The 22,902-nt window shown below is 59.3% G+C and overlaps 1 protein-coding gene across 10 annotated transcripts in view; it reads left to right on the top strand.

Annotated features, from left to right (window-relative positions):
- Nucleotides 1–22,459, top strand: part of ANK1 (ankyrin 1) — a 38,937-nt gene extending 16,478 nt beyond the window's left edge. For 3 of the 10 annotated variants that reach the window (XM_054000820.1, XM_054000821.1, XM_054000827.1), the window contains 31 exons: nucleotides 144–242; nucleotides 432–629; nucleotides 801–899; nucleotides 983–1,081; nucleotides 2,195–2,392; nucleotides 2,602–2,700; nucleotides 3,094–3,192; nucleotides 3,372–3,470; nucleotides 3,575–3,667; nucleotides 3,815–3,887; nucleotides 4,296–4,319; nucleotides 5,206–5,308; nucleotides 5,581–5,728; nucleotides 5,942–6,039; nucleotides 6,128–6,352; nucleotides 6,729–6,883; nucleotides 7,058–7,269; nucleotides 7,397–7,601; nucleotides 7,769–7,865; nucleotides 8,243–8,471; nucleotides 8,641–8,766; nucleotides 8,848–8,967; nucleotides 9,181–9,265; nucleotides 9,522–9,596; nucleotides 10,069–10,200; nucleotides 10,404–10,550; nucleotides 12,216–12,768; nucleotides 13,473–13,731; nucleotides 14,961–15,044; nucleotides 15,291–15,458; nucleotides 22,127–22,296. In XM_054000820.1, coding sequence (XP_053856795.1) covers nucleotides 144–242; nucleotides 432–629; nucleotides 801–899; nucleotides 983–1,081; nucleotides 2,195–2,392; nucleotides 2,602–2,700; nucleotides 3,094–3,192; nucleotides 3,372–3,470; nucleotides 3,575–3,667; nucleotides 3,815–3,887; nucleotides 4,296–4,319; nucleotides 5,206–5,308; nucleotides 5,581–5,728; nucleotides 5,942–6,039; nucleotides 6,128–6,352; nucleotides 6,729–6,883; nucleotides 7,058–7,269; nucleotides 7,397–7,601; nucleotides 7,769–7,865; nucleotides 8,243–8,471; nucleotides 8,641–8,766; nucleotides 8,848–8,967; nucleotides 9,181–9,265; nucleotides 9,522–9,596; nucleotides 10,069–10,200; nucleotides 10,404–10,550; nucleotides 12,216–12,768; nucleotides 13,473–13,731; nucleotides 14,961–15,044; nucleotides 15,291–15,458; nucleotides 22,127–22,279 — 4,554 coding nt within the window. In that variant the 3' untranslated portion in view covers nucleotides 22,280–22,296. The other 7 variants (XM_054000819.1, XM_054000824.1, XM_054000825.1 and 4 more) reach the window with 7 other exon arrangements.
- The last annotated feature ends 443 nt before the right edge of the window (nucleotides 22,460–22,902 follow it).

The raw sequence follows: 22,902 nt of genomic DNA on the forward strand, positions 1-22,902 counted from the left end.
CCCTGGTGCCCTCTGCTTTGTGCTGGCATGAGGAACCAGTAGGGGTTGCAGGCACTGCTCTCCTCTGTTCAGAGCAGAGGAATGACTGCAGGAAGGCATTTTCCCTCCTTTGGCCTTACCACTTTATCCTGCTTTTGGTGCAGAAAGTAGAGACTCCTCTACACATGGCAGCCAGAGCTGGGCACACAGATGTGGCAAAGTACCTGCTGCAGAACAAAGCCAAAGCCAACGCTAAGGCCAAGGTAGGTACAGAGGACCTGTGTGATAATCAGCTCTGGGACCAGCTGGTGCTGAGTTTCTTTTCTGTCACGTGCCCAGAGCGCTGCCTAGCAGGGGCTGTGCAACAGTGGGAGCAGGGCTGGGATCCCTTTGGCATTGCAAGAAGGGACTGGTCCAGGTCTGCCCAGACAGCTTCTTTGCCACCCTCACAGGATGACCAGACTCCTCTGCACTGTGCTGCACGCATCGGCCACACTGGCATGGTCAAACTCCTTTTGGAGAACAACGCCAACCCAAACCTGGCCACCACAGCAGGGCACACGCCCCTGCACATCACTGCCAGAGAGGGGCACATGGACACAGCCCTGGCCCTGCTGGAGAAGGGAGCCTCACAGACCTGCATGACCAAGGTAGGCTCCTGAGTCCACTGCTGCGGAAGGCATCGCCCAGCTGGGGCAAGGCTGGGCAGGCTGGTGGCACAGTGTCCCTGTCGCAGGAGGGGCAGCCTCCTCCTGTGTTGCAGCAGGTGCCAGCACTCTCTTAATCTCTGCCACCCTGTGATGGGCTGCCTTTCTCCTCAGAAAGGATTTACCCCTCTCCACGTTGCAGCCAAGTATGGAAAAGTGGATGTGGCAGAGTTGCTGTTGGCACATGACGCTCACCCCAATGCAGCAGGGAAGGTGAGATTTGTTTCTGTGGGAGGAGTGGTCTAGTATGGGGAGAGGCTCTGTCTCACCTGTCTGTACTCTCTCCCCCTATACAGAATGGCCTGACTCCACTGCATGTGGCTGTGCACCACAACAACCTGGAGATTGTCAAGCTGCTGCTTCCCAAGGGGAGCTCCCCACACAACTCGGCCTGGGTAAGTCTGGGCTGGGCTTCCCTGGGGGTGTGGGGATGTGCTGTGTGTCCAGTGCCTGCCAGCCTGGGGCCAGCTCTGCCCCTCAAGCCTGGCACTCAGTGAATGTATAAGGGACTGATCACCACCAGCCTCTCTCCATGTCTGCTGCTCATTCCTGCCTGTCCTCGCACCACGTGCAGCAGGCAGGTTGCCAGGCAGTGGTCCTGTTCCAGCAGATAGGCTGTGTCAGGGATGGTCCTGCTAGCAGCATGGTGGTTGCTGCGTGGGGAATGTGTTTCCATGGCAAGTCCTGCAGAGCAGCGCTGCGGTCTGGCAGTTTGGGAAACCACAGGCAAATGTTTGCATGCAGCTATGAAGCAGTGAGTCAGAAAACCCACAAGCTTGTGAGAGTCACCCAGCTCTGCCTGAGCATGGGGAGCATCTCCCCACAGAGCACACCAGCAGGCGCCTTGCTTGCCATGTTGTTTGCAAAAGCTGCATCCTCCAAACAGCCAAGTGGCTGGTGGTGCCAGCCCTCCCCATCTGGCACTTTCCTCTCCCCTGTGCAGGCTGCCGGCAGACATGCTGGGCAGGCACCGGGAGCAGCCGGTAGCAGTGCCAGCCCCCGCTGGTCTGCGTCACCGACAGCCTGCACGTCAGCCTGGGCAGCGGGTGTCTGCCAGCTGCTCTGCTCCTGCAGCGTGGCGGCACAGGCAGGACTCAAGGCCCTGCAGTCTCTGCCTGAATACTAATGCTGTGTATTGGGAGTTTAGCTCCACACCTCAGCCAGGCACATTCCAGGAGGTGTGTCTGCCCCAGCTTTTTGCAGCTCCCAGGGGCTGCATACTGCTGCAGAAATTCATGTGTAGAAAACTCCAAGACAGCCCATACCAGTTGAACCTGAAGCAGGTGGTCTTTGAAAGCCCCGTGCTGACTTGGCTTGAAGAGTGAGTGGGATTTGGCATCAGTGTCAGGGCTGGTTGCTGTCAGAGAGATGGTGTGGAGGGGGGCATCCCTGAGCTCTGGAGGCAGCTAGGAAGGACAGGCCTGGCCTGCAGAGGTAGGGTGGCACCTCCTGTCCCTTCTGGTCTGCTTGGCAGGGCTGAGCACTGCAATGAGCCTCTCTCCCCACAGAATGGGTACACCCCCCTGCACATCGCTGCCAAGCAGAACCAGATGGAAGTGGCCAGCAGCCTGCTGCAGTATGGGGCTTCTGCAAATGCTGAGTCTATGCAGGGAGTCACTCCCCTGCACCTGGCTTCCCAGGAGGGGCATGCAGACATGGTGGCACTGCTTTTCTCCAAACAAGCCAACGGCAACCTCGGCAACAAGGTAAGTTGTCCCAGCGCATCCTGCCAGGCTGGAGGCAAACAAGCCAGCAGAGAACAGCAGTCTGGATGGTGGTCCAGGCCCCTGTGCCTCCCTGCCTTTGGGCAGCAGTACACTGTGTCAGTTTGCCAGGCTGGAGAGCTGCCAGAGTCTCTGCTGCTGGACCTGTAGTGATGGCAGTGCCACTGTGCTGAGACCTCCTCTCTTTGCAGAGTGGCCTGACTCCTCTCCATCTTGTGGCTCAAGAGGGGCATGTGCTGGTTGCTGATGTTCTAGTGAAACATGGAGTCACAGTGGATGCAATGACCAGGGTAAAGTAGTGCATTGACCATGGCTTTGGTGAAACACATGGGGGAATTACCTCTAGGCCTGCTCAGGGAAGAGCATTTATTTTCTTTTTCTTTGTGCAAGAGACTCCCTTTTGGCAGGCATCCTTACCATTTTGCCTGTGTCCTGGGGACTTTTCCTCCTCTTCCCTCCACCTTTCTAGAGGGGTGATTCTTGCCTGCTCCTGTAGCTTACCTCTGTACCCACGGGTACAGCATGGTTTGAAGCCCTGTGCTTTGGTCTTGAGCTTTTGGGAAGCCCCCACATGCATGCCTCGTCCTTCATGCATGGGGGCTTGCCTGTGGGATGAACATATCCAAGCCAGAAGAGCAGTAAGCAGTGGTAAGGGCAGACTGAGACCTGATCTTGTTTTTCAGATGGGCTATACCCCGCTGCATGTGGCCAGCCATTATGGGAACATCAAGTTGGTGAAGTTTTTGCTGCAACACCAAGCGGACGTCAATGCCAAGACTAAGGTACAGAGGTGTCCTGTGCTCCAAGGACCCTTCTGGCGTGGGCAATGGCATGCAGGTTGATGGGGAAGTGGAGCTGTCCTCAAGCTCCAGGCATGAAGCACCACGTGTGAGGCCTGGGGGCATTTCTGGGACAGTAGACTTCCAGAACTGATTGCAGCATCCTCTGTCCTCCCCTGCAGCTGGGCTACACCCCCCTGCACCAAGCGGCACAGCAGGGCCACACGGATGTGGTGACGCTGCTGCTGAAGCACGGCGCGTCTCCCAACGAGATCAGCACGGTGCGTACAATGCTTCCCTGCACCTCTCCACTCCGTGGCGAGCTCAGGCAGCTGCCTGAGCTGTCCTGTGGCTGCTGCTGACCCAATCTTTCCTGTGTGCGCAGAATGGCACCACTCCCCTGGCCATCGCAAAGCGACTTGGCTACATTTCCGTCACAGACGTGCTCAAGATTGTCACAGAGGAAACCGACATCCCGGTGAGCCCCTGGCTACTAGGACCAGGATGCTGTGGAGGAGGGCTGGGACTGGGAGCAGCCTGGGAAAGGTCTGCAAGTGTAAGAGTCAGCTGCAGATAGCTGTGCAGCAAAATGCTGGCTTCCTCTGACTCTGCTCTGCTCCCACAGTCAGTTGGCGACAAGCACCGCATGAGCTTCCCAGAGACTGTAGATGAGATTCTGGACGTATCAGAGGATGAAGGTGAGGGGTGGGAGTTAGGTCACACCATCCCAGAGATCTGCTGGCTGGGTCAGTGTGGCAGGCAGCAGTCAAGGGCATGGCACTGGTGTTCCTGCTGGAACAGGGACACCCCCAGGCCAGGGGAGCTGTGTGGGCCCTGCGGTGGTCTTGCAGAGAGGACGAGGGAAGCCCACCCTTCAGGAGGTGGCACCTCCTGCCTTGGGTGCTTCCCTGCACTATGCAGGAGGGATATGTCTGGACATCTCCGTGATCCCATGCCCAGGGAGTGTGCAGAGAGCCCTTGGGCATGCAGAGCCCCCTCTGTGCCTTGCTCAGGCAAGGAGGGTACCAGCTCCCAGCCCAGCTGTAGCTGGTTTGCTCCTGCACCCTCCCACCAATACCTCACTTTTGCCTCTTCTTACTTTGCAGGCACTGCTCATGTCACAGTAATGGGTATGAAATGTGTCCCCTGCCCCAGCTCAATGGCCCATTTCACCCCATGGCCACTAACCATCCGCACGCCATGTCCATCTGCCGAGCCTTGCTGCTGGTCTGGTGCTCTCCAGTGCCAGCCCTGCCATCCTACCCTGCCAATCCATGTCCGTGCTGCTTGCTGTGGTGTGACTGCATGAATGGGCATCCTCCCACTCAGGAGGACCCTGACTCCCTTGTCAGACCCAGGCCCTGTCCATGGCAGGTGGAGGAACCTCGCACTGTAACAATCCCTGGTATCCCCCCACAGCTGCCCCATGCCATCCTAACCAGAGCAGGGATTAACCTGAGAGCTCAAGGGTCTCTGTGCTGCTGTGGTCCCCTCCCCATCTCTGGGGCACTCTGTCTGCTGCAGGAAGTGCTGGATACCCTCCCCACAGGGCACTGGCCAGAGCCAAACTCTGATGAGCTAGTTAGCAGGTATTAATGGGGCCAGTGGTCAGCATTAGCAGAGCTCTGTGCCTCCAGTGGGGTGTGGTGTTAGGGCAGCCTCCTGCACCCCCAGTTGCGCCTATGTCCCTGTCCCAGACATCAAAGTGTAAGGCATTCCCTGTAGTCTCTGCACTGTGTTTGGTGCTGTGAGAAAGAGGTTAGTGAGCAGCCAAATTTCCCAGTGGCTCCCACAGCTCCTGTCCCACTGGCCTGCCCTGCCAGCAGACCCATTCTGGCAGACAGCAAAGCCCTCCCTGTGTCCGGCTGAGACCCAGGGGGCAAGTGTGTGTGTGTCCAGCAGTGGGAGCAGGGATGGGCCCTGGCTCCAGCCCTGAGGAGGAGTGGGGGCAAGGGCTGGATATCTGTGTTCCCTTGTCCATCTGCCTCTGCTTGCTGAGCCAACTCTTGGTTTCAGAGGAAGAGCTGATTGCACCAAAGCCCAAGACACCTGATCTCAGAGACCAGGAAGGCAAAAGGGAGATACTGGAGTTGATGACCACAACGACACTGGAGCAAACGTAAGAGACACTGTATGGTGGGGAGGGAGCAGGTGCAGGGCACAGGACCAGCCTTGTGCTGGGCAAGGGGCACATAAGGCTCTGGGCAAGGAACAGATCACTGAGCCCTCACCAGCTGGCCTAGCAGGCAAAGCTGGTCAGTGCTGTTCCTGCACCAGGACATGGGACTGCTGCTTAGTTTGCCTTTGTCCGGCGGCCCAGAACTCTGTGGGGATGGGCAGGGGCTGAAGGACCCTCCCACTTCCGTGGCTGTCACTACCCTCTCCTGCCAGGGTGGAGTCTCCAGCTGTCCTGCAGGTCCCCTGCGTCCCACCTGAAACTGTGGTGACCAGAGCTGAGGAGACTGAGCAGGTAGGACCTGTGGAGACAGAAGCTGAGCAAGTCAGCCTGCTGCATGCACCCTCAGTGTCCCCACAGGAGGTGAGCATGAGATACAACAGCCTGCCATGGCCTCCCGCAGACATTCCCTGCTGGGGCAGCTCCTCCATCACTACAGAGCTCAAGTGTGTGATGGGTAATGGGCATTGACCCGGCAGTACAGGACTGTCCAGTGAGGATTGTGCAAGGGTGGGCAGGCTCAACATCCCCAGATAGGATCCTTTGCTCACAAGGTCTGTTCCCTGCCTTACACAGCCCTCCAAAGAGTTCGACGAGGACTCTCTGATCCCCAGCAGCCCTGCCACTGAGACCTCAGATAACATCAGCCCAGTGGCCAGCCCCGTGCACACAGGGTGAGTGCCCAGCCCGTGCAGCACATGCATGCTCTGTTCACGAGCTGTCTGCAAGGTGCCCACATGCCCATGCCTCTTTCCACTCCAGGTTCCTGGTGAGCTTCATGGTGGATGCTCGTGGTGGCTCCATGCGGGGCAGCCGGCACCACGGTCTGCGCGTGGTCATCCCGCCCCGCGCCTGTGCTGCTCCGACCCGCATTACCTGCCGCCTGGTGAAGCCTCAAAAGCTACCTGCACCCCCACCACTGGCTGAGGAGGAGGGTCTGGGCAGTCGGATCATTGCTCTGGGGCCTGCTGGTGCCCAATTCCTCAGGTGAGCACAGCTGGGAAAAGAGCAGATTGGGCTGCCCACACCAGGGTCATCCCTCAGGACTGGGAACAGATCTGGATTCATCCGGAGGGCTTTACCAGACAGGGCAAGACTTCTGCCTATATCTGCTTCCTGAGGTTGCCAGAGGAGAGATCCCACCTCTTGTTGGGTGCAGCATGTCTCTGGCATGGGTCGTTCAAGAGTAACAGAACAGTGTCAGAAAAGCCCTGAGCAGCCCTGTCCCAGCAGGTGCAGAGCCCTCTTCCACAGAGAGAGGGAGGTCAGCAGTCCATCTTCCTCAGGGCCCAGGGCCATCTTGCTGCCTGTGTGTCCTTGTGGCAGCTTGTGGGTGCCAGTGGCCTTCCTCTGCTCTCTGCAGCCCTGTCATTGTGGAGATTCCGCACTTTGCCTCGTATGGACGTGGAGACCGTGAGCTGGTAGTGCTGCGCAGCGAGAACGGCTCTGTGTGGAAGGAGCACCGCAACCGCTACGAGGAGAGCTACATGGACCAGCTGCTCAATGGCATGGACGAGGGTGGGTGTGCCAGGAGGGCAGGGGCTCCACCCCTGACAGCTCCCTGCAGGCAAGGCTGCGCTGGCCTGGGAGCTGGAATGGGGCTGAGTGCTGTGGTCAGTGTAGCACGGTGGGGTGTTGCATGACAGCCACAGGCTTGGTGTATGAGCACTGATGGTTGTGCTGCCCTTGCAGAGCTGGAGAGCCAGGAGGAGCTGGATAAAAAGAGAGTCTGCCGCATCATCACCACTGACTTCCCTCTCTACTTTGTGGTCATGTCCCGGATTTGCCAAGACTGCGATATGATTGGCCCTGAGGGAGGGTGTTTGAAAAGCACATTGGTGCCCATGGTACAGGCCACCTTCCCAGACACTGCTGTCACCAAAAGAGTGAGGCTGGCCCTGCAGGTGAGCCTCAGAGAACGTGGCCTGAGGCCCAGACATGCTTCCGCAATCAGGGGTGGGCAGCAAGCCCAGGCTGTGCCCCAGCCTGGGGAAAAACCATCCCTGATGCCCATCCTTGTGCTACCCACAGGCACAGCCTGTGCCTGATGAGTTGGTGACTAAGCTGCTGGGGAACCAAGCGACCTTCAGCCCCATTGTCACAGTGGAGCCACGACGGAGGAAGTTCCACCGCCCCATTGGCCTCCGGATCCCACTGCCACCATCCTGGAAGGACAATCCCCGAGACAGTGGTGAGGGTGACACCACCAGCCTACGTCTGCTCTGCAGTGTGATCGGTGAGGCTGCAGGCATGCTCTCCATGGGGGTGGGCTGGGCTGCCTCAGGGGGATGCAGCTCCAGGGAGCTCAGTAAAGGGCGCAGCTGTGGACAAAGCAAATGCCTATGGGATGCAGACCCCAGGCTTATGGAAAGACAACATGTTTACCCCTGCTTTCTGCTGCAGGAGGGACAGCCCAAGCCCAGTGGGAAGACATAACAGGCACCACAAAGCTAGTCTATGAAAATGAGTGTGCTAACTTTACCACCAATGTGTCTGCCAGGTGAGTCCTGGGCAAAAGTGTGCCCATCTGGGGATATCTGGGGATATCTGGTGCTCCTTGGGCCTTGCTGCAGCCTTTGCCAGGAGAAGCCCCTTACCCCTGGTGCTGTGCTGCCCTATTCCTACATGCAGGGTGGTTTCCTCTAGCTTTGAGACCCCCATGCTGCCTGAGCACACTTCAGGAAACAGTCATGACAGCTGGTGTGCAGAAGGAAGGAGACCATTATTTGTACTTGGCTAGGTCCCCATCCAAGATGGGGCTGCACCTGTGTCCAAAACTCTTGGGGCTTCCTTTGCAGTCCAGTTGGCTGTTGAAGGGGGTGGGGGCAGCTGGCTGGTGCCATCGCCCAGCAGCACCCCGACCCAGATCTCCTGCAGGTTCTGGCTGGCCGACTGCCCACGCACAGCTGAGGCTGTGCACTTTGCCACCATGCTGTACAAGGAGCTGACAGCTGTGCCCTACATGGCCAAATTCGTGGTGTTTGCCAAGATGAATGATGCACGAGAAGGCCGGCTGCGCTGCTACTGCATGACTGATGACAAGGTCGACAAGACTTTAGAGCAGCATGAGAACTTCACTGAGGTGGCCCGCAGCAGGGACATTGAGGTTTGTCCCCAGCAGCATGTGTGGAGGGCAGAAGGGAGAGGGATAACAAAGTGATGGGAGACTGATACCAGTGGAAGGGCCTGGCCCTGGCCTGGCTAGGAGAGGCCTTCTCCTGCCCTGCCCAGCAGCAGGAGAAGCAGCTCTGAGCATATTTTCTGCTCCCGACCAGGTGGTAGAGGGAATGCCTTTGCACGTAGAACTCTCAGGGAACCTGGTGCCTGTCAAGAAGGCTGCTCAGCCCCGCACCTTCCTCTTCCAGTCCTTCCGGGAGAATCGTCTTGTCATTCCCATCAAGGTAATGTCAGGGTACAAGACTGAGCAAGCAGTTATGGCCCTTGGCTCGTGCCAAGCCACCTAACTGAGCTCTGGCACTCAGGTCCGGGACAGCAGCCGGGAAGCCAGTGGCTCCCTGTCTTTCTTGCGCAAGGCCATGAAATACGAAGACCTCCAGCATGTGCTCTGCCACCTGAACATCAGCATACCACCCTGCACCAAGGTCAGTGTAGGGTCTTTGGCACTCTGGTAGGGGGCAGTGAGGGCCCATCCCTTCCCCAAGTGCAGGGGACAGCCCTTGCTGTCAGCTTTCTTCACCTGCTCCTCGTGGCCATGTCATGCCACTCAGGAGGTGAAGGAGAAGCAGTCGTGTCAGGGCAGAGCTGCTGCCCTCTTTTCCAGCTGTTGACCTCCTGGTTTGTCACCACTTTCACAGGGAAGTGGCAGTGATGAGCGAAGGAGGACACTAACACCATTGTCTCTGCGGGAGCGATACAGCATTCTAAGTGAGACCAGTTTTGGTATGCAGCCTGCTGGGAACATTCCAGCCCACTCACTACCTGCACTTGGGGTGCCCAAGCCAGTGGAAAGCTGGGATGATCCTGTCATAGTTGCACTCACAGCAACTTCCCTTTCCCTGAAGGTTCCCTTGGTCCTGCCTGCAGGGCAGTGCTGTGCCTACGGGTCTGTGTGACCCCCACGGCCAGCACCCATTCCCCTCAGCACTCTGGTGCAGGGCCCCGTGCAGCTGAGCTGTGACTCCCTCTTCTCCTCCAGGCTCTCTGAGCAGCACAGACAAGGCAGACCAGAAGATGGTTGACATAGCAGAACAGCTGGGCCTCAGCTGGGCCGGTGAGTCCACACCTGACAGTTCTGAGGATGCACAACACTCCTCGGAAAGCTGACACATAGGGAGGCGGAAGTGTGCTGCCATGTGTAGTGACTGCTTTGCAGTGCAGCCCTGCTGTGAGCATTCCAGGGCACTGAAGTGAACCTTCCCGTGGCTGTGCACATATTCACAAGCATGGGTACCAAGCTAGGGCTTTGTTATGAGTTGTTCATATTGCTGCTGTTTGTTGCAGCCACACATCCAATGGCAGAGCCCACGCTTCTTAGCATGAGACCCTCCTGTGCTAGTCATAGCCAGCCTGAGCAGGGGGGCTTCAACCCCTGCCCCATCCCAGCTCCTGCTCCTGCATGTTCTGCTGTGTTCAGTTGTATGTAACAGAGGGTCTCTGCACTGGTCCTGGCTGAGCCCTTCACAGCATCCCTAACCTTGTGGGGGGCACCAGAAGGTGTGATACTGTCGTGGTGTTTTCCCCAGAGCTGGCACGTGAGCTGCAGTTTGGGGTGGATGACATCAACAGGATACGTGTGGAGAACCCCAACTCCCTTCTGGAGCAGAGCATAGCCTTACTCAACCTCTGGGCCAGCCGCGAGGGCAAGACTGTCAAGAGTGAGTAGCTGTGGTGCCCTCTTACAGGCACAGAGGTGGCAGGGCTAGCTACGCAGAGCAGTGTGTGCATCTTCAAGGATGACTGGCTGGCTTTACAGTGGTGGTTCATGCATATCTGCCTTCCCTGCCCACCTGGAGGTTGTCTGGGGCATGGCTGTGTCTTGCCAAGTGACCAGTTAGCTGACACCATCTTCCCCCTGCAGTTGAGAACCTGTACACGGCGCTGAGGAACATCGACCGCAGCGAGATTGTCAACATGCTGGAGGGCTCCGGTCGGCAGAGCCGCAGCCTGAAGGGAAGCTGGCGCTACACAGACAGAGACTACTCCCTCTCACCATCCCAGATGAATGGTGAGCCCCAGCTTCTGGCAGGGAATGCAGGAGGGCCCTGGGGGCACAATCTGTGCAGAGATTGGGGCTGGTGTCTTGCCTGACCAGGTTGTACCTACTGAGAACTGAGTGGGCACAAGGCCTTGCTGACAGATGTGGCCTCTTCACTGGGGCTTACGCTACAGAAAGCTTGGCTCTGCCATACTGCTTTCTCAGAAACTCTCAGAAACTCTCCAGGTGGGATTGACATGTGTTCCTTATCCCAGTGTGAGAGGTGAGAGGTGTCTCGGGCTGTGCAAGCTGCTCAGTGGCCGGGGAGCTCACTGAGTCCTGGCCGTACAGCTGTGGTGGTGTGCCTGGGCTGGGTCCCAGACAGAGTGGGCCTGGATGTGGGGACACAGCCAGAGTCAGCTGTGGCATAAGCTACTGGGAGCTGGCACATCAGACAGGGGCAGGGCTTTGTGCTGCTACAGCCCTGCACTGTGGCTCTGGCCCTGCAGTGCTGGCTCATTGCTCTCTCCCTCTCTGTCTCTCCCCTTGTTCTGTTTTCTCAAACATGCCACCTAGTGCTGCCAGGTGCGGGCACTCCTGTGGGTCACTTCTTTTCATCTTTCTCCTCTGAGCTCATCCTGGCCTCTCCTTCTCTCATCTTCCACTGCCTGTCTCCACTGTCTCCACCTCAGCTAAGCCCTCTGGGAGCCGCATCCTGCTCCAGCGACTGCATGTCATCAGGGACTACCCCTCTTACAGCTGTCATGCTTGCAGGCAGCCATCCCAGGCCTTCTTCTCCTGCACAGTCCCACGCTCCTTCCCTCGCTGGCACTGCACTGCATGCCCCTGGCCAGGCACCTGCGTGCCCTTTCTGTGCCAAGGGTCCCAGCTGTACCCTGTGCCTTGGCTATGGCTGGCATTCCCTGGCTGCCAGGGGAGCAGAACATGTTCACTGCTGATCTCCAGGGGTGAAAAAATGGCTCAAAGCTGAAAAAGGCTGAGCAAAGCCATCTGCATGGGTGGGAGTGCCTGACTTGGTTGTAGTTCATATGGATGTGCCTGAGCTGTGCACATGGCCCTGGGCGATAAGACATAACAACGGCATGTAGCCCTGGAGACACCAGTGGGGTTGTAAGGCCCTGGCTGCCTTCTGCAGGGCCTTGGGGTTGCATGGCATGCTCCGGGGCCATCCTTCTCTGCTCATGGTACTTCCAACCTGCTCCTCTGTGCTGTGGAGAGTGTTTGGCTTTGAGAGTTGGTGCCTGCCAGACTTGGCTACTTGAACTCCAGGCTAACGGCCAGCCAGCTGATGCTGGATGGGGGCTGTGGGCAGGGACCAGGGGGTCTGATGGAGCAGGGTAGCAAAGAGGGCACTGTGTCCTGCAGTGTGGATGGAGAATCGTGTGAACACCAGGCACACCAGGCCAGTCCTCCTCACAGGGAGGAGGCAGCCCCAGGACCTGCCCAAACCAGCCCCAGGATTTGAAGGGAGGCATGGCAGCATTTGCAGGGACCATGTGAAAGCAGCCGCTGCTGTGAGCACAGCCCTGCTCAGCCTGGCCACAGGGGGCTGTGGCATGACCATTGCTGTCCTTGGGGCTGTCATCCTCCCAGAAGCTGTTTCCCTTTTGCCCTACTGTGCTTGTGCGTGCGTGAGGTGGCTGCTGGACATGATGCCTCTGTCTGCCCATATAGGTTACGCTTCACTGCAGGACGAGCTGCTGTCCCCTGCCTCCCTGCATTACACACTGCCATCCCCGCTGCGTGCCGACCAGTACTGGAATGAGGTGGCCATCATGGATGCTATCCCCATGGCTGCCACTGAGCAGGATGCCCTGATGGAGATGTCCGACATGCAGGTGTGGTCCTCGGGGCTCACCCCCTCGCTGGTGACTGCTGAGGACTCCTCTCTGGAGTGCAGCAAGGCTGAGGACTCGGATGCCACAAGCGAAGGCCGGTTCCCAGGGCAACTTCTAGCAGATGCTCATGGCCCAGACCACATGGGCTCTATGGACCTGGTTGAGGATGACACAGTGGACTCAGATGCCATGAATGGCCTGATTGACCTTCTAGAGCAGGAGGAGGGGCAGAGGCCAGAGGGGAAGATGCCATCTGGTGATCATCAACCAGGGACTGGGGAGCAGGACCCGGAGAGTGAAGTGTCTTTTGTTTCAGTTCAGGAGAAGGTGCAAGCCAGGATCATGACATCACCTACCTTTAGCCACGATGTGGAGAAGAGTGCAGACAGGTACTGCAGCCTGGGGCACCAGGGTGACCGTGGTAGGGGAGCACAACTGCTTTGCCAGTTCCTGCCCTGGCTGGGCCAGCTGCAATAATCTTCCTGCTTTGCTTGCTTCCCTGCTGGTCTCCAGCTCTGGAGCCCAGGCATCTGCAGTACATAGAACGATGGTTGGGCCGAGCGCCTCACGCCTTTCTGGCAATGCTCTGGAGGGCTCCTTGCAGAGCACCTGGAAGAGACCCCAGTCAGCCAGGCCCTGCATGTAGGTTGTACTTATGAGAGCTAACCTAACCTGGGCTGCCTCCTCCCACATTCCCGGTGGCACTGGACCCATGAAGTCCCTGGCAGCACCCAGAAATGCTCCACAGCATTAGACCACATTAGAGTTAGAGCTAGACCATACTAGACCATGAGAGCATAGCGTGCTCTTGCCTCAGACCCTGGCCGCCAAGCTGTGAAGCTGTGGGACGGGCAGGGAGCATGGCATAGAGGTGGCCTGTGCCTTTTGTGCATCTGTGTGTTTTGTGCTGCTTCTGCCAGGCGCCCAGCAGCGCCGTGAGCTGGGGAGTGGAGCCAGCGCCTGTGGGGTGCAGGCTGCGCCGCTGTGCCTGCCGGAGCCCGGCTGGCGCTCAGGGTGCGGCACTCCGTGCAAAGCTGACTGCCTCTCTCTCTCTGTCTCTCTCTCCCTATCCCTGTCCCTCTCTGGTGCCCAGGCTGAGGGACTGGAATGCAGAAGGCTCCTTTATCTCCTGCCTACAGGACCTGACAGCGGGCTCCTGGCAGGAGGGAGTCACCCGAAGGCTGCTCCCAACGCACACCACAGCCTCTGGGGCACAGGGCCAGGAGCAAGAGCAGGTCCTGGTGCCAGCCACGGAGCTGATGCGGATCAGCTCTGCAGAGGACAGCGACTGGCAGCCTCAGCACCCCACTGGCGGCTGGCAGGAGGAGGCCGACAGCCGCTTCTTTGGGCAGGTGAGGGTAGGAGCAGGGGAGTCAGCCCTGCAGGAAGTGGTGACCCTACGGACAGCCTTTTCTGGAGCCTGCTGCAAGGCCCGTCAGGCAGACCAGGTGCTAGCTCCTCAACTCTCCTGGCATACTTCATGCCCCTTGGGGTGCCTCTCAGCCCAGAATAGCCTGCTGTGCTTGATACCTGAGCTCTTGCTCATTTATAACCCAGTCACCCTCCCAGACTTGTTCCTTATTGAGTATCTGCCCTGGCTGCCAGCCCAACAGCCTGCTGGAGCCAGAAATAGAGTTGGTCTAGGGGCCAGGCTGGGTGGTGGGCTTGATGCCACGGTCACACAGAGCCAGCAGGTACAAGGTGAGGGGCAAGCACGTTTCCCCAGCCAGGGCACGCACCGCCATCCCGGCAGCACGGCCGTGCTTGGAGGTGGCTGTTCAGCTCTGCCTGTGCGTTACCTGAGTCACGTGTGATTCCAGTGACACTCCAAAGCCCTGGCTTTTGCCCAGGGCTTCATTTGTCCTGTGACGGAGGACTGCACGCTGCCCTCCCACCGTAGTCAGGGGGACAGGCTGTTGGGCAAGCTGACAGAGAAGAGGGACAGAGCCGTCCTGCTTACTGCCTGGCCGGGGCAGCCCCGGCCACATGACTTTGAGCGAAGCTGTGACTGCAAAGCCCCACCTGCCCGCTCCCTTCTCGCCGCCCACAGCCAGCAGAGCTGCGGCAGCTGAGGTTACAGCGGCTCCCGCGGAGCCGGGGCACGGCGTGGGCAGGCTGCAGAGCCCTGAGCATGGCTGAGCGCTGACCGCGGGCTCGGAGCCGCGCACACGTGCAGCTGTGCTGCGGAGGCAGGATGTGGGCTTTCCTGGCCCAGCTGCTGATCGCCCTGGTGCTTCTGGCCTTCTTCCTGGTCAGCTGCCAGAACGTCATGCACATCGTCAGGGGCTCTGTCCGCTTCCTGCTCAAACACGCCCATCGTGAGCTGGACAAGGAGCTCGGGGAGAGCCCGGGGCTGGCGGATGACGAGGAGGCTCTCTCCGCCAGAGTCGTCCGCCGGCGCGTCCTCCTGAAGGTAACGAGCGGGCGAGCTGAGACCGGCCCCAGGGCAGACGCAGAGGAGAGCAGTGACGGGTCAGGGCAGGGTGGGAGACGGAGGCTGTGGGGTGCATGTCTTGTTCTACCTGGTAAACAACTCCCCTCACCGCCCTCACATGCCCTGATCTCCCTCCTGTTCCTGCAGGGGAATGAAGCCCTTCATCTCCCTGGAGAGCAGGTGACTGAGGAGCAGTTCACAGATGATCAAGGCAATATCATCACCAAGAAGGTGAGTGATCGGCGGCAGGATATGGGTAAGGGCATGCCGCAGCCTTTCTCTTCTCTCCTCCACCCCCGTAGCCCGGGGCCCATGTAGGGCATTCGTGTCCCGCTGTCTTCGGTTACAGTCACGGCACTTCTCCAGCTCATGGGACAGAGGCTGCACACCACGTGCAGTTTAGGACCAGACTGGGTGAGGAGGGAGTCATGGTGCCCTGGGGCTTGCTGTGACGCCCAGCTGTGTGGGTCTCCGCAGATTATCCGGAAGGTGGTGCGTCAGCTGGGCCCTGGTGACATGGGTGACAGGCAGGAACAGGAGGAGCTGATTCTGGAGGGCTCGCTACAGGAGCCCCAAGACCTGGAGGCTGAGGATGACCACTTCATGAAATACTCCATCTTGCACCGGGATGGTCTGGGCGCCAAGGTACGGTGTGGCTCATAGCCCTGCCTTGCAGGCAGCCTGCCTGGGCCAGCACCCGGGACTCTCAGGACTTCGGCAGGACTCTCAGGCTTTGGGTCAATGTCACCCTCTGTCCTTTCTTCTGCCCTGAACTCCTCTCCTGTTTCCTCTCTAAGACTTCTAAGGCAAATCTTGCCCAATGCACCAGTCTTCTTGCTTGGTGTTTTCTGCCTGCCAACTGACTCTACCTTTCCCTTTCCTGTCCTTTTCTCTATGTCTGTCTGTTCACCTGGGTGATGTCCTGCTTCCTGCCCCTTCGGCTTCCTCAGGAGGAGGTGCGAGTGCGTGTCCCGAAACCAGAGGTCTCTGGGGGCAGGATGGGGGCTCAGATAGTGAAACGAGCCAGCCTGAAAAGGGGGAAGCAGTGACCCCTCAAATGGCCTCTTTTGAGGTAACCCTACCTTTGCTCTTCCTTCTGTCCTGGCTCTCCATGCTGCTGCCTGCACTGAGCTGCTGGTCATGCACATTCTCCTGGGAAAAGTGCGGTGGGGCAGTGGCCAGCTCTTGGCCTGCAGAGAGGGTTTGCTGTGCTGCAGCAAAAGACTGAGGGTGGGCAGCAGTGTGCCCCTGCTGATAACCTGCTCCTGGGTGCTGTGGGCACAGGGTGCCTGGTCTGCAGCGATGCTCCAGCCGGCTGTGTGCACAGCACCCACTGCAGCCACAGTGCCAAGGGCTGCTGCTGCAGGGACAGCACCTGGGTGCTCAGGGTGATGGTCCCCAGTGGCAGGGTCACAGAGTTGTTACTCCTGGTCACGTTGGGCTACAGACAGAGGGATGGTCTTTGTCCAAATCACTCCAGGGACTAGATTGCATTTGCATGGGGTCTGAGCAGAACTACCCCCTTCATGCATGAGCACTAACTGTGCAGCGTTGTGGCAGATGAGACCAGCCCTTGGAGCTGGTGCCTTGGTGTCCCTCTTCCCAAGGGGTGCAGCTGAGCAATGGCAGAGCTGTGGGTCAGGTGAAGGGTGTCCAGTTCTGTGGGGCTGTGGCCTACTGCCTCTGCTCACAGCACTGTTGTGGGAGATGCAGCTGCTGCCTCTGCCAGCCATGTAGAGGAAAGCACTGAGGTCTGCTGAAGCCAGGATGGGGGCAGGCCTTGGCAGGGTGCTGCTGGGGAACGTCTGGGCAGTAGGGATGCAGGAGTGGCAGGTGCAGGAACATAACACTTGTAGGGACTGATAACAGGGCACCCGCCTTTGACCTAGGACTTTTCTTCCATTGATCCTCACTGAGCTCAGAATGACCCCTTAAGTCTTGTGCATTCCCTGATCCCTCTGTTTTCCCTGTAGAGTGGGACTAGGCCAGGTTGAAGGCAGGGTGCTTGGCACAGCACTCTTGAGCCTAGCTGCATCATTTTTCTCTGCACACTCACTGCTGGGCTGACAGTGCAGCACTGGGGGAAGGTGTTGCACGTGTGCTCCCCAGCTGCCCGGCACTGCCTCCTGCTAGGAGGCGGCCAAGCAGGGGCAGTTGGTCCTCTGGCCTCTGTTGTATGTGCATAACTCGCTCTGTCCTCCCTCTCCCTTTTCTTCTCCACTCTCTTAGTGATCTCTCTGTGGGTGTATGAAAGTCAAGAGGCTTATGCTTGCGGGCACGTGTTCATGCAGACTCAGTCCTCCTCTGGTTGCCCCACTCCCCAGACAGTCCCTGGCTCTGCCTCTCTCTGGGGCACCGCTCCTGTTGCTTTGCTTTTGCAGTTTTCCATTGTGTGAAAGTGGCTCTGGGTGTGCACTGGGAAAGGTCTTCCTCACTGCCGGGAGAGTGGGGTGCAGTCAGTCATTCTAGCTGAGGTGGGGGGCTCAAGGCTGGCCTCGATCCTCAAGCAGCCCTCCCAGCTCCTTCCCGGTGCCACGGTGCAGTTGGTGCAGCTCAGCCACTGCTTGCTGCTCTGTGCAGATGGGGCAGCACCATCAGTACCATCGGTGTCATTGCTCCTAGTTCCAGGCCTGCCATTTAGTGGTGCTCTGACACCCCCCAAAACTTGTTTTATGGTTGCTGGTAGCATGGGTGCATGTGGGACAAGCACAGTGTACAGAAGGGACTTCCCAGCCATATACCTGGCTGCCCCCACCATTTATCCTGGATGTGCCACCATGAATGCCTGGTAACCCCATTTCTGTGTCTCTCTGTGTCTCTCCAGGATCACACCTCAACACCAAAACACTGAACTTCACACACGTTCTGACACATACCTGAGAAGAGAGGAGAGGAGAGGAGAGCAGAGAGTGGAGGGGAGCAGGGCTGGCTGTACATGTTCCTATAGGCTAATGGCATGATTTCTGTATGAGATATACTTACCGTCCTATCCGCATGACTGACTGACTGCAAGACGCATGAGCTACAGTACTTAAAACAGATGAGGGGCCTCCATCCTTGCCCCGCTGCTGCCAGGAGCCCAGAGACAGCACTACACACCAGGGGCATGCTCTCAGCTCCTTTGGGAGGCAAGAGTTGGAGTAGAAGAAAACGAGAGGGAAAGAGATTCCACCTCCGTGTGATTGCGTGTGTAGATGCATCCCCACATCTGTGCTCCAGCTGCAGGAGGAAAGCTGGGACAGCATGGCACTGCTCACCATGGAAGGAGAGGTGCTTGCCCCCCCACCCCCCGCAAATGCCTGTGCTGCCTCTGCTGGACTTGCTTCTCATCCCTCCCTGTGAGTGTTAGGTTTTGGGGAGGGCAGCAGTGGCCAGAGGGTGCAAGGGGAGGCTGCAGGGAGCACAGCTGCAGGGCAGAGGGACTGGTGCAGGGCTGCCCTTCCTCTCCCCAGCACGTGCAAAGTCTCCCATCAGGGCAGAGCTCTGGGCTGAGCACTGAGCTCGTTGCTTATGTTGAAAGTGTAAACTGTACAGCAATCAGCCTTGTGTATATGAACCAATAAATACTATGCAAACCCCTAGGGACACTCCAGCAGTATGTACAAAGCACTGACAGCTCTGCTCTCATATACCTCTTCAGGCTGCAGGATGGGCAAAGCCTTTGGAATATGTGAGCAGCTCTGGTGAATGGAGCAGGAAGGCTATAGGAGTGAGAGGGCAGCAGCCTGCCCCTGTCCTGTGCCCTCTGCCTGAGCCTGGCCCCTTCCTGGCCTGAAGAGGGGGGGGGGCTAGAAGTGCAGTCCCATGGTCCAACCCCAGTTTGTGTTGGCTCCAGCTGGGTTGAAGCTGTAGGCCTGCGTTGAGGTGCTTGGGGCCCAGGGAGGATGTGCAGTGAGAGAGAGCAGGAGGTGCTTGTGCCACACATGGGGTTGTGCCTAGCTCTACTCAGCACAATATCTGCTCAGGAGATGAGCCAGGAGCTAGCAATAGCCAGCAGCTGTGCAATACGCACCCCAGGCAAGGGCTTTGCAGGGACCCTGGCCTCCCTGCAAGGGGGGTTAATATCCCTGGATACTGACTCTCCCGGGACCAAACCCAGAGACATGGGAGCTGCTGCCCAGGTGGCTGCATTTCCTCTACGTGGAATCTGCTGTGGCAACAGCCTGAGCCCTGGGGGCTGGGGCAGCCTCAGCCTGGCTGCTCTAGCAGGAGAGCCGTGCTGGGCAGAGCTGCCCAGGCAGCTCACAGTTGGGCAGGACATTGAACCTGGTGTAATACTTGACCCCAGGAGCGCAGGGAGAAGGTAGTGGCACTTGGTCCCAGGTCACTGACCCTGTCTGATGTGGGGACCTGGCCTTTGTAGCACAGTGATGTGGGGACCCCCTGCTCTTTCTCCTGGAAGTGGCCACAGACCTGCTTTGCAGAGTCTGAGTTTGTTCTCTGTGGCCAGGTGCAGAACAAGCGCCCCTCCAGCTTCAGGCTATGTGATGGTGGCCTTGGCAGGGCAGCCCTGCCTTTCAGTGGCTGCACATCTGCTGGGAGAGCCCCTGGCTGCCCTGCGGCCAAGGAGGAGCCTCGCTGCAGCGAAGCGACTGACCCAGCTTAGCCTCGGAGAGCAAAGCAGTCCCCTCCCCACCCCGAAGTTGAGCCATATAGGCACAGACTCTCCATCCATCACCCTTGCTGCGTACAATAACCTCCCTAGACCCACTGCAACAGCTGACTCCGTAGCATCACCCTAGAGTTGTGTGTGGGTCCAGTGCTTTGGCCTTGTGTATGCCGTAGGGAATGTGCTGTGCTGCCACCGTGCCAGGCACCTGCAGTGACATTGCTTCGCGCTCAGATTGCTTGTAGGGCTGGTAGGAGGAGGCTGCACCCAACATTGAGCCTAGAGAATGCTGCAGTCTGCACACTAGAAGCTTTTTAGAAGTTTTAAAAATTACTTTTATTTTCTTTTTTTAATTGTTATGGAAACAAGCCTTTTGGATCTCCCTGTCTTAGGCCCTGATGTATAGATCATTTCCCTGTACACCAGCTATCAGACTATGAATTAATAAATAAATCAACACAAACAGTGTCTCGTCTCTGCTTTCCCAAAGACGGGGAAGACGGAGGCGCCGGGGCCGAGTCCCCTCTTGCCGGGAGGGCGGGGGCGGCCGTGTGCTCTGCCGCTCCCGGAGCGTGCGCACCCCCGAGGGGCTGCGGCGGCCTCTCCCGGGCTGGGCGACAGGGGTGCCACTGCTACCTCCACCACTGCGGGGGCTGTCCCGGGGGCGGCGGCGCTACCGAGTCCCCACCCGAGAGCACCGGCCCGACCGGCGCTGTCCAGCGTCCGCGCCGCCCCGCGCTCCGGCCCTGTATCCCGTCCATCCCGACCCGTCCCGACCCGTGTCGTGTCGTGTCGTGTCGTGTCGTGTCGTGTCGTGTCGTGTCGTGTCGTGTCGTGTCCTGTCCTGTCCTGTCCCGTCCCGTCCCGTCCGTGCCGCTCCCGCCGCCGCCGCCGCCGCCGTTCAAAGCGCAATTTGTCTGGGCCGGACCAATCGCGCGCTGCCGCTGAGGCGCAGCCAATGGCGGCCGCGGCCGCCGAGGCCTGGCCAATAGGCGCGCCGCCCGCAGCCGCCCGGCCAATGGCTGCGCGCTATTCTAATGGCCCTCGTCTTTATCAGAGAAGTGTTGGCGCGGCCCCAGCCCAAGTTGAGGGTCCGGGGCCGGCGGCACCGCGGGGTCACCGGGCGCTCCCCGGGCTGCCCGCGGCCCGGCCCCCGCCGCCATCCCGGTGCCGGACGGGCGCCCACGGGCCAGGGCGGACTCTGGGGCTCTGTGGCCCTCAGGCCGGCGGTAATGGGCCGGCCATCGCACCTCCGGGGTTCAGGGCTCTGAGGGCCGCCTGGGTGCTAGAGCCATGGATGCCAACCTGCCAGGCACCTTTCTGCTCAACGGCCCCTCGCTGGGCCCCTTCCCCGAGGCCAAGGCGCCCGTTTGCCAGTATTCAGTGCAGAGCTCCTTCTACAAGCTGGGACCCCCCGGACTGGGTGCCCAGCTGGCTGCTGGCACCCCCCACGGCATCTCCGACATCCTTGGCCGGCCCGCGGCGACACCGAACAGCAGTCTCCTCCCTGGCTACCCCCACGCGGGCGGATTTAACGGACTGAGCTCCCCGGGCGTCTATTACGGGCCCCAGGTGGGCGCCCTCCCCAAGGCTGGTGGCGAGTACCTGCCGCGGGGACGGAGCTGCTGGGCGGAGGCGGCCCCGGAGTGGCGGGGCGGCCGGCAGTGCGGCGGCCGTAAGTACCGGGCTCGGAGCGGCTGGGTGCTGGGCGGCTGGTTGGGTGCCGCAGGTGACGGGCACCTTGCGGAGTCCTGGCCCATCGGCACCAGGGCAAGGGCATGGGGCAGGCTGTGTCTTTTTGCCCTGCACGAGGCACAGCTGGTGGGCCAGCAGGCTCGCCCGGGACAGTCGGAAGGACCCCGGTGCCGGAGCTGCTGGACCTCAAACGGTCACAGAACTTTCTGGCTCAAGGGCAGGGGCAGCTCTAATGACAAATGCTAATTCTTTGCCCCCAGGCAGCCACAGCTGGCAAGGACAGGCAGAGCCCTCTGATTCACAAGATCTCCCTGTCTCTCAAGCAGCCTCACTGGGGGTCATTGCCTGGTTAGTTCATGGCAGAGACAGGGAGGACAGCCAGCCCCGGAGCCCCAGGCTGGCAGCACTGCCTTCCTGGTGGTGAGCTGTCAGGGGAATTGCAGAGCATGTTGCCGCTGTCCCAGAGGGTAGGTGGGATGGGAGCATCCACTGTCCCATGGGAAGCCCCAGGAGGCTGTGTGCAGCTGTTCAGAACCTGCAGCTCTGGTTCCCTTCACCCCTTTGCAGGTGATGATTTTGGAGCAGATGGGTTAGGCAGTTTGGCCATCTGCTCCTGACACAGCTACGAGCCAATGACCAGCTATGCCTGTCTTCTGTCATGCATCCTACAAGGTGTGGGACATGGGGGCACAGTGCTGCCAGTGCTGCATGGCTCTGGGGTCAAGCACTGTCGATAGCGACCCTTACCCTCTCAGCACAACCACTTAGCACTGTCCTTGATCAGGAGGTGCCTATCCCGGCTCTCGCTCTGTGGGACCTCCACGGTGGCCAGCTCAGCCCTCCTGGGGTGGGGCTGAAGCATGAAGCAGGAATACAGTTTTAATTTGGAGAGGAGCAGGTGTGAAGGGACTCTTTGGTTGCCGAGGGCTGGTGAGTGTGGACAAAGGGGGAGCTGTCCAGAGTCGTGGGCTGCCAAGAGCTCACCCACTTCTCTCTTTCTCTCCTGTAGCCCCTGCTCACTTGGCTGACAGCATCCACAAGAAGAAGCACACGCGCCCAACCTTCACAGGACACCAGATCTTTGCTCTGGAGAAGACGTTTGAGCAGACCAAGTACCTGGCGGGTCCGGAAAGAGCACGGCTGGCCTATTCTCTTGGCATGACTGAGTCCCAGGTGAAGGTGAGTATTGGTTCCTGTGTGGCACGGGGTGCGCAGCGTGTTGGCTGCTAACTGAGCTGGGCCCATGGGGCAACAGGTCTGGTTCCAGAACCGACGGACCAAATGGAGGAAGAAGAGTGCCCTGGAGCCCTCCTCATCCTCGCAGCGGGCGGGGGGCTCTGGCGGAGAGCGGGCGGCCTCTGAGACCGAGGACGATGAGTACAACAAGCCCCTGGACCCAGACTCAGATGACGAGAAGATCCGGCTGCTGCTGAGGAAGCACCGTGCGGCCTTCTCAATGCTGGGCTTGGGCACGCACAGCGGCTGAGCGCAGCACGGCCTGCCCCTCTGCGCCGGGGCGGCTGGCCCAGCCACCGCACCCTGCCGGGGGTGACTCCCCTCGCCAGCGGGTGCCTGGCTCTTGGGATGGGGTGGCCGACAGCTGGATGGGGAGCATGGCTCACAGGGCTGGGAGCAGCACACGTGGTAGTGTCAGGTGCAGCCGTGTTGTCGGCATTGATGAAATAAAGGTCCCAGTCAAGTCCCAGCACTTGTTTTGTGGGCATGTGGTCCAGGGTGGCCGTGTGAGGCTGGGCTAGAGAAGGGTTGGGGATAGGATGTACGGGG

The sequence above is a fragment of the Vidua macroura genome, chromosome 28, assembly GCF_024509145.1.
Source record: "Vidua macroura isolate BioBank_ID:100142 chromosome 28, ASM2450914v1, whole genome shotgun sequence".
NCBI classification, from domain to species: domain Eukaryota; kingdom Metazoa; phylum Chordata; class Aves; order Passeriformes; family Viduidae; genus Vidua; species Vidua macroura.